This window comes from Ursus americanus, chromosome 6 (assembly GCF_024610735.1).
Source record: "Ursus americanus isolate L20-20 chromosome 6, mUrsAme1.1.p, whole genome shotgun sequence".
Taxonomy (NCBI): domain Eukaryota; kingdom Metazoa; phylum Chordata; class Mammalia; order Carnivora; family Ursidae; genus Ursus; species Ursus americanus.
Genome location: NC_142132.1, coordinates 68,681,495 through 68,695,682, shown reverse-complemented (window position 1 = coordinate 68,695,682; position 14,188 = coordinate 68,681,495). Strand labels below are relative to the sequence as shown.

General features: G+C 44.1%; 1 protein-coding gene across 9 annotated transcripts in view; it reads left to right on the top strand.

Annotated features, from left to right (window-relative positions):
• The window catches only part of SIPA1L2 (signal induced proliferation associated 1 like 2), a 212,949-nt gene that overhangs the window by 182,193 nt on the left and 16,568 nt on the right, over positions 1-14,188 (top strand). For all 9 annotated transcript variants that reach the window (XM_087863121.1, XM_045783693.2, XM_045783690.2 and 6 more), the window contains 2 exons: positions 1,318-1,468; positions 3,133-3,352. In XM_087863121.1, coding sequence (XP_087719247.1) covers positions 1,318-1,468; positions 3,133-3,352 — 371 coding nt within the window. The remainder of the gene's footprint in view (positions 1-1,317; positions 1,469-3,132; positions 3,353-14,188) is intronic.

Genomic DNA, 14,188 nt, shown 5'->3' with positions numbered 1-14,188 from the left:
CATGCCCAGCCTGTCAGGGGGCAGGTGCCCCAGGCCTCGTCCGGCTAAGTCAGGGGCTCCTAAAACGAGGAGCCACTCCATTCACTGTGGAAGTAATGAATCTCAAACACCTGCGGACTGCAGAAACAGTGTTCCACCAGGTCACTGAAAGCTGCTTGGAAAAGGATTAGCCAAGTACAGTGTGTTTGTGCCACAGAGGATTACAGAATATTACTGTCTCATTGGACATAAAATAGAAAGTTGGTTATGCCCTCCAGAAGTTTCATGGAACTCTGAAGTTCCCAGTGATCCCTTTAAAATCATATTGTGGACCCCTCACTGATTGAACCTGACCCACCTCAGAACCAAAGCAAAAGCCACAGAAACTTCCAGATAACGATTGTTAATTTTGAGCACGTCTGCGTGAGTTTCTTACGATGGTGATTTCCCAGTGTGCTGTTGCCCTGTGGCACAATAGCCCTGCTTTTGAAATAGAGTCATCTCAGTGACACGTGACAGTAACACCCAGGTCATCCTCTGCTGCCTGCTGCCCTGGGCCATGGATTCCTAGCAAGTCGTGCGGCAAGAACCGCTCACCTCGGCCCCACGGTACAGCCACTGATGAGGCACTGTGTCCTCAGGAATGTTTGCTTGCTCAGATGGCATTTCCAGAGTAAACCTTTTAAAGATGACTCCCTGGTTTTCTCCCTGGAAAAAGCTGAAAACCGTAATTCTGAGAGACAGTCTTTTGTTGTCCGTAAATACATTTTTATATCCTGATAATTAAGGGAGACAGCTGCTCTATTTATCCAAACAGCTTTGCGGAATTGCTGATAATAAAGCATGCTTGGCACACGCTGGAATCGATTACTCGTAAACTTCAGGCTCCCTCGGGTGCCTCTCTCCGTGTCGCCTGGGTGAGATGTGGGGGTGTGGCTGTCTAGCCGCGAAAGAAAGCCTCTCTCGAGTTTCTAAGAAACACAAGGAAGTGTGCCTGCAAAGGACATATGATAATCTCTGATGAATTATTGAAAATGTGTTTTCTGACATGGCCTTTAAAAAAAAAAGGGCTCTATTTTTTCCCATCCAGGGCTTCGGGGATCTGATCTCTTTCTGAATTATTCAGAACTCTAACTTTGCAGTTGAGCTCCTTTCACAGACGTAAAATGACGTGGGGGTCTGGCGCAGTTGCAGCAACAATGAACTGACTTAATAATGAAGCATCGTGCGCCTGAGCGTGCGGTTGTCCGAACCGCGGATTTCAATCCTTCAGGCTACAGGCACTTGACGGCGAGGCTGACCCCTGCTCTTAATTTCCCCTCTGGTTTGTTTCAACAGGCTGTATGGCGAGATGGATCTCTTGTCCGCAGCAGCTCAGCAGACCGTGGTGGGGGATGCTACTTCGGAAACTCAGCACGTGCTGTCCAAAGAAGACTTCTTGAAACTGATGCTTCCTGACAGTCCCTTAGTGGAGGAGGGGCGAAGAAAGGTTAGCAACTTCCGGGACACTTTGAAGTTACCAGAAATACTCAAGAAGGGTCTAAAGAGACCCTGAAGTTTCAGGAAACCCCCCCCCCCCCGGAATGCATTCTCTCTCGTGATTACCTGTTAGTCTGGGCGCCACTGACTGTCTTCAGGGTTTGTTCTGTCGGTTGGCAGAGTGAGCCTGGGAGACGTGAGGAAGAGCAGCTTTCTGGCTTGGATAGAGAAGACAGGGAATCTGGATCTTTTTCCTTCTAATCCAGAGCTCTCTGTTGTCCAAATGAAAAGAAAAAAAAAATCAGGCATTGCCATGTTGACTGTGATCAGGGTAAACAGCAAGTCTGTGTGCTTCTGTCTTCCCTGTAATAAAACAATACTGCAATTAACCTAATTGTGTTCTTAGAATAACACTCTAATTAGATACTACCTCAAAGCTGCTTTAATCTAATGCGCCTGTAATCATGTTCTGAAGGACCTGCTGGTGTGTGTGAAGAGGGAATCCCAGAAGAAGTCAATCATAACGAGTCCCTTTTTTTTTCTAAACTTGTATCAAATCGTGTATATGGTACTGTATAAGCTTGGGTGCAGACCGTTGAACAAAAAGTGCAAATAGCTTTTCTTTTTATAGGAATGAACTCCTCCTTGGCATGTGGGTCTTTTTTCCCCCTTCTAAGACGAATCACCTTCTTTTCATCGTGTAAATTTAACTTCGTAGTCTGCATGCATTCCAGTTACCATTCATCAGTTGGACAAGCCTGACAGAAGGAACACATACAATAGAAATATTTTTAGCCTCCTTGCTGCACTCACAAATGTAAACAGCCACTTCTGTATTTGTTTGATGCAAACATTCTGGCTTTTACTGTTGTTTATATAAAAGGAATGTGGCTCGGGGTGCAGAAGAAGAAGTTGGAAAGTCAGATTTGATTTCATTTTTCTTGAGTGTTGGACTACTTGCTTCTTGACTAAGAATTTTCCCCGCCCTATCTGGGAGTTAACACACAATCACTTCAGTGGTTCCCTTAGATCCGGTTATGATCGGTTACTCTAGCTCCATTTTCAACAATTGTCGTGGACTATTGTGACATTTAAGCAGACAGGAAGATTTTCCTGGACCGATAGCATTTTTCTCAAACCTGTTTGCATGGCCTAGAAAGCTACCGTGTTCAAAATTTTATTATTATTCAGATGAGCTTGAACCTTCCGTGCAGTTGATTGGTACAGAAATTGCCTAATTTCAAAACGTAGTCATTTCAAATTAAAATCAAGCCAGCGCTATGTGTGCTTTTGAATAACTGTGCCAGAAATGGCAACCTTCTACATTTCCAGGAGCTGGCACTGCTCTCAGGTTAGGGAGGCTCCATTTAACATTTCAGAATTAATAAAGCCGTGCATGTCTAATTCATGATAATATTTCACAGAATGTCAATGGAGGAAAACATTCAAACCCAATAACTGCACCCGAGCCCTGGTGCGTGTGCCTAGTTGACCCACGCGCCTGGTTTAGCATTCCTGAGCTAATGCTCCGTGCCTGCCCCTCTGCCTAGGGAAAACCCAGAGAGCAGAGTGAGGGAGGGGTATGTGAACCCCCGGACTTAGTCCGATCAGTTCCATTGCTTCAACTCTTTCATGTCTGTCTTCCCCTTTCTCCCCCCACGTTTAAACCCCTAGTTTTCGTTCTATGGGAACCTGTCTCCGCGACGCTCGCTCTACCGTACCCTCTCGGATGAGAGCATATGCAGCAACCGGAGGGGGTCTTCCTTCGGCAGTTCGCGAAGTTCAATACTTGACCAAGCCCTGCCCAATGACATTCTGTTCAGCACCACCCCACCCTACCACAGCACGCTGCCCCCCCGGACCCACCCTGCGCCCAGCATGGGGAGCCTGAGAAGTAAGTGCAGGGTTGGGGGGGGTGGTTTGCTGAGCTTCTGTGGGGGTAGGCTCTTTGGGTCATCTCCTACAGAGGTTTTGGGTTGTTGTTTTGTTTTGTTTTGTTTTTTAATGTATTATTTTGTGTGCTTTCTTTTTTTTTCTTTTTTTTTAAATAATTTTAAAATATGATAAAAAGCACCAAAGTGGACATTTTCTAAAAGTTAAGCCATACTAGGGCACCTGGGTGGCTCTGTCAGTTAAGCGGCTGCCTTTGGCTCAGGTCATGATCTCAGAGTCCTGGGATCAGGCCCCGCGTCAGGGAGCCTGTTTCTCCCTCCTCCTCTGCCTCTCCCCTCCCCCACTTGTTCTCTCCCTCAAATAAATAAATAAAATCTTTAAAAAAAAAAGTTAAGCAATACTACCAATTTTGAAGAAAATTGAAAATCTCATATTAATCATTTTTATCAAGTAGTGATCATATATATAGATATCTATATATGTGTGTGTGGATAGATAGATAGATAGATAGATAGATAGATAGATAGATAGATAGATAGATATCTTAGCTATTACACTCATAAAAAATATCTTAAGGCCTGATTTTATAAAGAAGAACCTATGGCACAAGAGGTAGGTATTCTGATAGGCAGCAGGCAAGCTTGGTAGCCTTCTTTCTCTGTTTCTTCTTGGCATTACACACCCGGTGGTGGTCAGGGTCGGAGACGGGCATCAGGAGAGCTGGGTCTTCAACCTGGCCTTCCCCGCGGGCAGCGACATATCCCCCTGCTTATCCCTCAGCTCTCCGCGTCCGGTTTCCTCCAGTTTCCCGCTCACAGATTGACTAGGCATTTTCTGCATGATTTTCCTTCATATCCTGAAATCATTGATATTTACATAGTGTCCGTTTCTTATTCATGTGTCAGAGCTTAAGGGTGATAGTTTTCTTTTTTACACTAGCTTTATTTCCTTTTTTTTCAGAGTTTAATTTCTCTTGTTACAGGAGGAATGAGGATTTAATCAGAAATATATTCATTATCAGAGGTTTTTTTTCTTGTTTCATCATAAAAAGCATTATCTTTAGAACCAATTTAAACATCATACACATAGGAGTCTCAGGCTAAATGAAATAAAAGTTCTAATAATGCTTCTTCTGATGTTTAACCTAATTGGAAATGAACCTTGTCTCATAAAATTCTTATCTATTTCTTTAAGTAACATAATATCCTGCCGGTTATTACGAGTCCATTTGCCTAAATTGAAGAAACCTTTAAACTCCTTCTTGCTAACCATATGAAAGGTCAGATACATTCTAATAACCTAATAATTCTCTTAATGTTTTTCCTTTTTTTGTAAATAGGTAACTTTAATGTCCTCTTGAAAGCTTTCATAAAATCCGTGAAACTATTTCTTGCAAATGTAACTTCTTTCATTTAAAATGCTTGATATGTGGTCATGAAGTTATCTGTGGCCTATGGATTGACATAATTCTTCCAGCCTACCCTTTACTTGCTTCCATATGAAGGATATGTATCCTTCTTTTTAGCTTCATTTTTTTTAATGAATTTTTTTAGAGCAGTTTTAAGTTCACAGCAAAATTTAGCGGGAGACTCAGGGAGTTCCCATATACCCCTGTCCCCACCCAAGCACAGCCTCCCTCCTGACCGACATCCCTCAGCAGGATACATTTTCTGGAAGCCGCGAACCCGCACTGACACATTATCATCACTCAGAGCCCATAGTTTACGTTACGATTCACTCTTAGTGCTGTACATTCTGAGGGTCTGGACAAAGTAAAATGACACGTATCCATCATCACAGTATCATACAGAATAATTTCACTTCCCTAAAAATCCTCTGTGCTTTGCCTTCATCCCACCTCCCCCACCCCCCGCCGCCCACCTCTGGCAACCACTGATCCTTTTACTGTCTCCACTGTTTTGCCTTTTCCAGAATGTCATATAGTTGGAATCCTATAGTACAGTCTTTCCAGGCTGGCTCTTTCCTCCATGTCTTTTCATGGCTTGAAAGCTTACCTCTCTTGAGTTCTGAATAATACCCCATCGTCTGGATGGACCACAGTTTTTTTGTCCATCCACCGACTGAAGGACTTCGTATTTTCAAAGTGTAAACGCACGAGTAGGAGGCAGGCAGGATGCGTTACTTACTCACTGTCCGAGTTCAAGACCGCCTTACTTGTCCTCCTTGTCCGTTTCTCTAGGAAAAGCAGTAAGAGTGGCCCTTGCCATTTGCCCTTCTCTCTTGAAACCTTGTCTGGCAATGTGACTTCTCCAATTTACTTCAGCAGCTACTCAGAAAAAATTCCCTTGGTTCAGAGTGAAAAGACAAAACATGAACAAGGAAGCAGGCAGTAACCTGTGTTCATGCATCCGATTCCCACGCTCCCCTGTGTGGGCCGTACTTTTTATCTCCTCAACAGAGTGTAGCCATCCTTCTTCACTCTCTGTGGTTTCGGGTCCCTCAGCAGAGCCCCGGTGAGAAGGTCCCACTCTGGGAGAGTAGTTCGAAACTGGGACAACAGAGGTCTGTGAGCAAGAAACAAGGACTACTTGAGGTTGTCCAGTTGTTTCTCTCAGTTGCTCAGAATCTTAGCTTCACGTGAAAGCTCGGAGGGGAGGTCAGTTCTGTCCACCTTCTACCACTGGCTGCCCAAGGAGCCACGTAGAAAGGGCTCGGCGGGCATTCAGAAGGCGAACATGTTCTTCTGTGGAGCTTTCGGCCTCGAGAATTCCTCGAGAATTCCATGGGACCCTCAAAGAGAGAAGCTGTCCCCAGTAGAGGCCTGTTCCTAATTAGGAGGAAGGACAGTCCAGAGAAGGGGTCAGCAGCTTCCCCTCCTGATGGTGAATTTTGCTTCAGCTTTTCTGCAGGTAACTATAACAATAATCACAGGCTTCTCGTTCAGATATTTTTCGCTGGTAAATGTCCCACATTTGAACCTGATTCAGAATCTTTCTTCCCTAGAGACTGAGCTCTTAATTCAACCTGGTGAGACAGGTACTTCACAACACATTTTGGTTGTGATTCATGCCATGATTCATATATATTTCCTGTGAGATTGCTGAGATGTGCTGTATCATTGTGTTTTTGACTTGGAGGTGTGAAACTATGACCTGACTGAGCAATTGAAAATAATTCTGAAATGATTCTGCATTGCATTTAGGGCCTTTGTTTTCCTTATTAGCAGATTTCAGGACAAAATTTCTTTAGTGGCCCAGATAGAAAAAAACAGAGAGCGGCCCTTCGGATGCACGGTTCATAGGCCAGATAACCAGTGATATTGAAAAGCATTACCAGTATCCTTTTCCTCCTCGACCAGCTGGTCACCTGGCTTTATTCAGTGCAGTCCTGAGCACTGGCAGGTTCCCAACATGTTTAAAGAGAATTCCTGATTTTTTTTAAATTTATTTTTAATTTTTTTCTTGGTAAATGTTGATTATAAAAATTCTGCCATTTTAAATACTTTTTTACAAAGAAGGCTATAAATGTAATTTTAAAACAATAACAAGACGTACCAATAATCTTAGATCTGCAAAATGTCATAAGAGACTGTATCCTGAACAGAACTGCCAAAGGTTGATTAAAACAATCCATCTTCAAGATTAAACAGTATTTGAATTGGAAGAGAACCTACGAAGAAGGCTTATATTCTTCACGTTCCCCTCTGAAAACTTGCTGTTCTCCTCATTTTTCCTTTCTTTTTTTTCTTTTATTTTAATTCCAGTATAGTTAACATACAGTGTTGTATTAATTTCAGGTGTACGATATAGTGATTCAACAATTCTGTACATTACTCAGTGCTCGTCGTGATAAGTGTACCCCTAATCCCCATCACCTATTTCCCCCATCCCCCCACCTACCTCCCCTCTGGTAACCATCAATTTCTTCTCCGTAGTTAAGAGTCTATTTTTTGGTTTGTCTCTTTTTTTCCCCTTTGTTTTGTTTCCTAAATTCCACATATGAGTGAAATCATACAGTATTTGTCTTTCTCTAACTTCTTTCACTTAGCATTATACTCTCTAGATCCATCCATGTTGTTGCAAATGGCAAGATTTCGTTCTTCTTTATGGCTAAATAACATTCCAGTTTGTGTGTGTGTGTGTGTGTGTGTGTGTGTGCGCGCGCACATACATACCACATCTTCTTTGTCCACTCTTCTATCAGTGGACACTTGGGCTGCTTCCATAGATTGTCTATTATAAATACTGCTGCTATAAACATAGGGGTGCATGTATCCCTTTGAATTAGTGTTTTCATATTCTTTGGGTAAATAGCCAGTAGTGCAATTACTGGATGATATGGAGGTTCCATTTCTGACTTTTTGAGGACCCTCCATACTGTTTTCCACAGTGGCTGCCCCGGTTTACATTCCCACCAGTAACGCATGAAGGGTTCTTTTTCTGCACCTCCTTGTCAACAATTGTTGTTCCTTGTGTTTTTGGTTTTAGCCATTTTGACAGGTGTGAGGTGACATCTCATTGTGGTTTTAATTTGCATGTCCCTGATGATGAGTGATGTCGAGCATCTTTACATGTGTCTGTTGGCCATCTGGATGCCGTCTTTGGAGAAATGTCTGTTCATGTCTTCTGCCCATTTTTAAATTGGATTATTTGGTTTTTTGGTGTTGAGTTGTAGACGTTCTTTATGTATTTTGGATACTAATCCTTTCTCAGATATGTCATTTGCAGATATCTTTTTCCATTCAGTAGGTCATCTTTTAGTTTTGTTGATTTCCCCTCTGCTTTGCAGAAGCTTTTTATGTTGATGTAGTCCCAATAGTTTATTTTTGCTTTTGTTTCCCTTGCCTCAGAAGTCAGATCTAGAAAGAAGCTGCTGTGGTCAGTGTCAGAGAAATTACTGCCTGTGCTCTCTTCTAGGATTTTAATGGTCTTTTAGGTTTAATATTTAAGTCCCTAGGGGCTCCTGGGTGGCTCAGTTGTTAAGCATCTGCCTTCAGCTCAGGGTGTGATCCTGGTCTTCTGGGATTGAGCCCCACATCAGGCTCCTCTGCTGGGAGCCTGCTTCTTCCTCTCCCGCTCCCCCTGCTTGTGTTCCCTCTCTCGCTGGCTGTCTCTCTCTGTCAAATAAACAAATAAAATCTTAAAAAAATATATTTAAGTCCCTAATCCATTTTTAATTTATTTTTGTGTTTAGTGGAAGAAAGTGGTCTAGTTTCATTCTTTTTCATGTGGCTGTCCAGTTTTCCCAGCATCATTTGTTGAAGAAGCTGTCTTCTTCCCATTGCATACTCTTGTCTCCTTTGTCAAAGATTAATTGACCATATAGTTTTGGGTTTATTTCTAGGCTTTCTGTTCTGTTCCATTGATCTATGTGTCTGTTTTTGTGCCATACTGTTTTGATTAGTGCAGCTTTGTAATAGAATTTGAAATCTGGTGTGTGAAACCTCTAGCTTTGCTTTTCTTTTTCAAGGTTGCTTTGGCTATTTGGGGTCTTCTGTGAGAATTCCTGGGTTTTTTTTAATGGAGATCAAAGCTCTTCAAGGAATGGTTGAAATGTTCCTATGAGCATAGACTCAAAAGAGTTCTTAAATTTCAAAAGATAAGAACAGAGCATCAACTTCTGTGTGTTTCCAAATCCTGTAGTTTTGACCTAGGCCTCTCCCAAAGGATGCCCCTTGAGGCTTAAATAGAGGGAAAGTTTAGAATAAATAAAATGGGTATTTTTCCTTGTAATTCAGTACTCACACAAGATGCTGCAGGCCCAGCTATAGGCTCAGCATGTGGGGCGTAGGTGGTAAGAGCTGCTAATAGGCAGAAGGTGACCCTTGCTACAGTAGGCATTACAGAAGGCATCCGTGGACCATCCGTGGCAGGGCAGGGTTTGACTGATTCCATAGGGCACTTGTTTCTCTTTTTCAAATGTTGTCAGTCTTCCCTGGTTTTTGGAGAGGAATTGCGAAACCCTAGCTATCGGACCATCAGGAAGGCCCCACAGCATTTATAACAACAAATAAAGTCAGACTCAGAAGAGATGGGCAGCACTTTCCGGTCACGGGTAAACAAACAGGAAGCAAGGGTCACAAGATCAACATCTGGGCTGGAGAGCAAGGGTCCGGGCATCAGTGTCTGGATATGAGCCATCCTTCAGAATCCACAAGCCACTTTCTTCTTTGAATTGGCCCAAAGAGCAGTGTGTGCTCCTGACAGAACGCTAGCTCTGGGAGCTGGATTTGAAATAAAAGGTTTGATACCTAAGACAAGTGGTACCTTTTCTTCCTCCTCTGTAAAACTCAGGAAGCTAGCCAGTTGCAGCTGCCGTCGTGTGCACCGAGGGTGGGGGTGGCTCGCTGCCTGCGCCATACCAGACACCTCCCCCCCAGCCCCAGAAGCACCAGCAAGTCTTATCTGCTTGCTGACTGGGCTCCTCAAGGGCTGAACCTGGCTCTTGCTGGTCGTCCTATCCCTGGGTGCTGACATAGTTACCTGTGGGGCCTGGAAGGCAGAAGAGGCTCAGGAAGCCTGTGTAGGTGATGGCAGTGGTGATATCTACCGCCCATCAAAAGTATTCTAAAGGATTGGTGGTGGTTTTGAGTCTCAGACCCAAAAAAAAAAAAAAAAATTAACCTTTTTTTTTTTTTTTTTTTTTGTCAATTATATGACTTTCCAAACAATTGAAAAGAAATTGAGGTGATTTTCATTGTGATAATTCAAAGGAGAATTTAGGTGCTGTTCCGTCATTTAAGGGGACTGCCCATTGACACTAGGATCTTCCTGCTCACTGACAAATGATGCAATATTTATTGCAACCATGTAGTTGCAAATGGCAAGATTTCATTTTAGAAGTCTGTGTAATATTCCACTGTGTACATAGACCACATCTTTTTTATCCATTCATCTGTCGATGGACATCTAGACTCCTTCGACAGTTTGGCTATTGTGGACATTGCTGCTATAAACTTTGGGGTGCAGGTGCACATTTGGGTCACTACATTTGTATCTTTGGGGTAAACACCCAGTAGTGTAATTGCTGGGTCATAAGGTAGCTCTGTTTTCAACTCTTTGAGGAGCCTCAATACTGTTTTCCAGAGTGGCTGCACCAGCTCGCTTCCCACCAACAGTATAAAAGGGTCCCCCTTTCTCCGCATCCTCTCCAGTATCTGTCGTTTCCTGACTTGTTAATTTTAGCCATTCTGACTGGTGTGAGGTGGTACCTCATTATGGTTTGAATTTGTATTTCCCTGATGCCGAGTGACGTGGAGCACTTTTTCATGTGTCTGTTGGCCATCTGTATGTCTTCTTTGCAGAAATCTCTGTTCATGTCTTCTGCCCATTTCTTGATTGGATTATTTGTTCTTTGGGTATTGAGTTTGGTAAGTTCTTTATAAACTTTGGATACTAGCCCTTTATCTGATATGTTATTTGCAAATATCTTTTCCCATTCTGTCGGTTATCTTTTGGTTTTGTTGACTGTTTCCTTTCCTTTGCAAAAGCTTTTTACCCTGATGAACTCCCAACTAGAGGATATTATGCTAAGTGAAATAAGTCAATCAGAGAAAGACAATTATCATATGATCTCACTAATACGTGGAATTTAAGAAACAAGGAAGAGGATCATAGGGGAAAAGAAGAAAAAATTAAACAAGATGAAACCAGAGAGGGAGATAACTCTTAATCTCAGAAAATAAACTGAGGGTTGCTGGAGGGCAGGGGAGGTGGGGGGATGGGGCGCTGGGTGGTGCGCATGGGGAGGGTATGTGTTGTGGTGAGCGCTGTGTGTTGTGTAAGACTGATGAATCACGGACCTGCACCCCTGAAACAAATACTGCAGTGTATGTTACTAATATAAATAAATAAATAAATAAATAAATAAATAAATAAATAAATAAATAAATAAATAAATAAAAAATAGCGAAAAAAAAATCAACAACAAAAAAAATCCCTAGAGCTTTTCTAGCAGAACTGTGCTCTTCGTCAAGCAATCAAGCAGCTCCTTACCATCACTGGTGTGTCAGGGAGTGCCCGTGCCTGAGATAAGCCCACCCCCAACAAGCCCTCAGGCTCCTGAGTCCCATTTCCACCCCCCTCCTTGTTTTGTTTTCTTTGAAAGACTTGTCACTACTTATATTACCTTGTTTATTTATTTTCCCCCCATCTTTTACAAACTCCCAGAGAGGATGGGCCTTGTCCGCCTTATCCACCACTGTCCCAAACACAACACAACATGAGGCATACAGTTGTCACTTAGTAAGTACATCACAGATAGACAGGTCAGCCGATACACTCCAAGTAAACCTTGGGGGAAAGGAGACTTTCTACTGATCATCTTTGCCAGTTCCATAGTCTCCAGTAAACACAAAAGTTCCATTCCCAAACTGGGGAAGAGGGGATATTAGTTTGTAGTAAAGAAGAAAGACAGGTGGCTCAGTCAGTTAAGCGTCTGTCTTTGGCTCAGGTCTTGATCCCAGGTCTGGAATCCCTGCTCAGCAGGGAGCCTGCTTCTCCCTCTGCCTGCCTCTTTCTCTCTCTCTCTGATAAATAAATAAAACCTTTAAAAAAGGAAAAAAAGACCACCCACTGTATTTCCCTCTTTTTACGCCCTGAGACCTTCCCACATCCTGGAGTCATCACATTCTTTGCAAGTGGCCTCCAGGTGACTTGACTTGCGAGCAGAGCTTTAGGACCTGCCTGCTGGGTGAATAGCTGGGCGCACTCGCTCACTCCCTCACTCACTCTGGGCTTTGGCTTCCTGGCCACCAGGATCAGATGTGTGCCGTGGCTCAATGACAGATGGCCACAGATCATGGAATTTCAGGCTGCTCAGGAATCGTTGAAGCATCCCAAGACTGTCAGTACTCCGATGGTGTTTGGGGAAGGTGGCTCTTGGAGCACGCAGCTGCTGGAGGCACAGGCGGAGCGGGGCACAGGGATGTTAGCCTAGTGCCCCATTCAGTTTGCATCCCACCCCTCTTTTCACATGGCTCCTGTGAGAGCCAAGAAGGATGTCGTTGCCTGGTGGAGAGCAGGGAAAAGTTAGCATGCATTAAGTTCGATTTTAGGCTTTATGATGCCAGAAGCTCGGGTGAAGGGTTATTTATAAAGGCAAAGAAAATCCTCAAGTTGGCATTTTTTTAGTAAAGCATGACTCTCATAGTGTCCTTTCCATAGGAATGTTCATTTACCTGATGAATTCTCCAGTCCATACTGTTTTCCTCCCCGAGGAGGGAAGGAGAGGCAGAAGGAGCAGGGGAGTGCCCAGGGGCACACGGGTTCTAGCCAGCCTGGTGCACCCTTCACAGGGCTGCCGCACTCTTAACGTGATTCCCGAAGAGCTCTGGTCACATAGAAATGGTCACAAATGTACCTGCCACCTAGTCAAATAATCCCTGTACACTTAGTGGAAAACTTGCTTTAAGCAAAGCAGCCCACGTGTTTGGAGACAAAGGAAGTGATTTTCACGTCATTGAAGATCCCTGGGCTTCTGGACCATTCTGCTTGGGGCTTAAACCTTCAATTTCTGATTGATGCCTGAGGCCTGGGAGGGGCTTCAGCCCAGCTCTGCCAAGCTGACTTTCCTGGGTTCCTGGAGAACCCAGCAAGAGAGGAGGGAGCCTTGAGTGCTAACTTTCCGCTCTCCTGGCTCGCACTCCAGCTTTGCTGCTTCCAAGGCTCCCTATTCCTCCATGGCCTGGACAGGGACTGTGCATGTGGAACAAGTATAGATGGTTCTTATTTCAAAGGAGATGAGCCTGTGGAGAAGGAGAGTGGCAGGAGCGGTGTGGACAGGACATCCATAACCAGATTCCCTTGACAATGGAATATGAGCAGGGCTAAACGTGGTAGGGCTGAAAACGAGTGGTTGCATGGGTTTCGCAGCGCTGGGTGGGGGTTGGCTGAGAGCTGCCTGTGAAGGTGTCAAGCAGGTGGAAGACCCTTAGTGCCCGTCAAGCTCAAGGTCAAACACCACCGCTCACTCTCCCGTCCAGATGCCAGCCTTTCACAGCTATCCCAAAGGGTGTGGGAACAAAAATTACAGGTGCATTGGGTTAATTATGCCCCTTACTTAACTTAATTGCGGGCTCAGACAGCCAGGTGGTCATTATTTTGATTGGTCTCATTAGGCAGATGTGTTCACAGGCAGCTGCGTGCCGCGTCTGGGGCAGGTTCAGAAAAGACATGTCAGAGACAGTCCGGGTGAAGCCTTTGAAAAATTTGTCCTCAGATGCGTAGTGAGTTCTAACAACTAGTTTTATCAATGACATAAACACTTCAGCTCCGTGATGACAGTGGAAAAAGAAAAAGAAACCTTAAAAGGTCCATTTGTACAGACAAAGGACAGACAAAATTCCATGCTGGACAGCAAGGGGTTTCTGGTTTAGCCAGTGATGAGCCAGCTCTGCGAGTCCGCAAAGCCGTCCAACCGCCGTATTTGCACATAGCATGAGAAAGGCTGTCTCTCCTCTTTCTTGCCCGTCAGTAATGAAGGTAAAGTCAGTCCTCCTGCACTTTCACAATAAACTGGTATTTGGGGCATCCTGAACGTGTGCTCTGCTTACATAACTGCATTCTTCTGGAAGCTTTTTAAACCATCGGGCTAGAGAGAGACTGTACCAAACCCTGTGTACTGTCGAAGTCTGCAGCACTTGGACGGGGGAAGTAATGCCTACAGAAATAGGACCCGATCTTGCAGCTAGGCAGACGCAGATGGATGTCCTCAGGAGAAGCCCAGCCTAGAAGGACACGGCCAGATTTCAATACTGTACCACAGGACTGCTCCATTCTAAAGTCTCTTCCATCCCGGGGCATCGCTGGCCGACCTCGGAACGAATCCGTAGGTCGTGGCTTCTCTGCAGATCTGCATCTTTCCAGCCGTGTGTCTT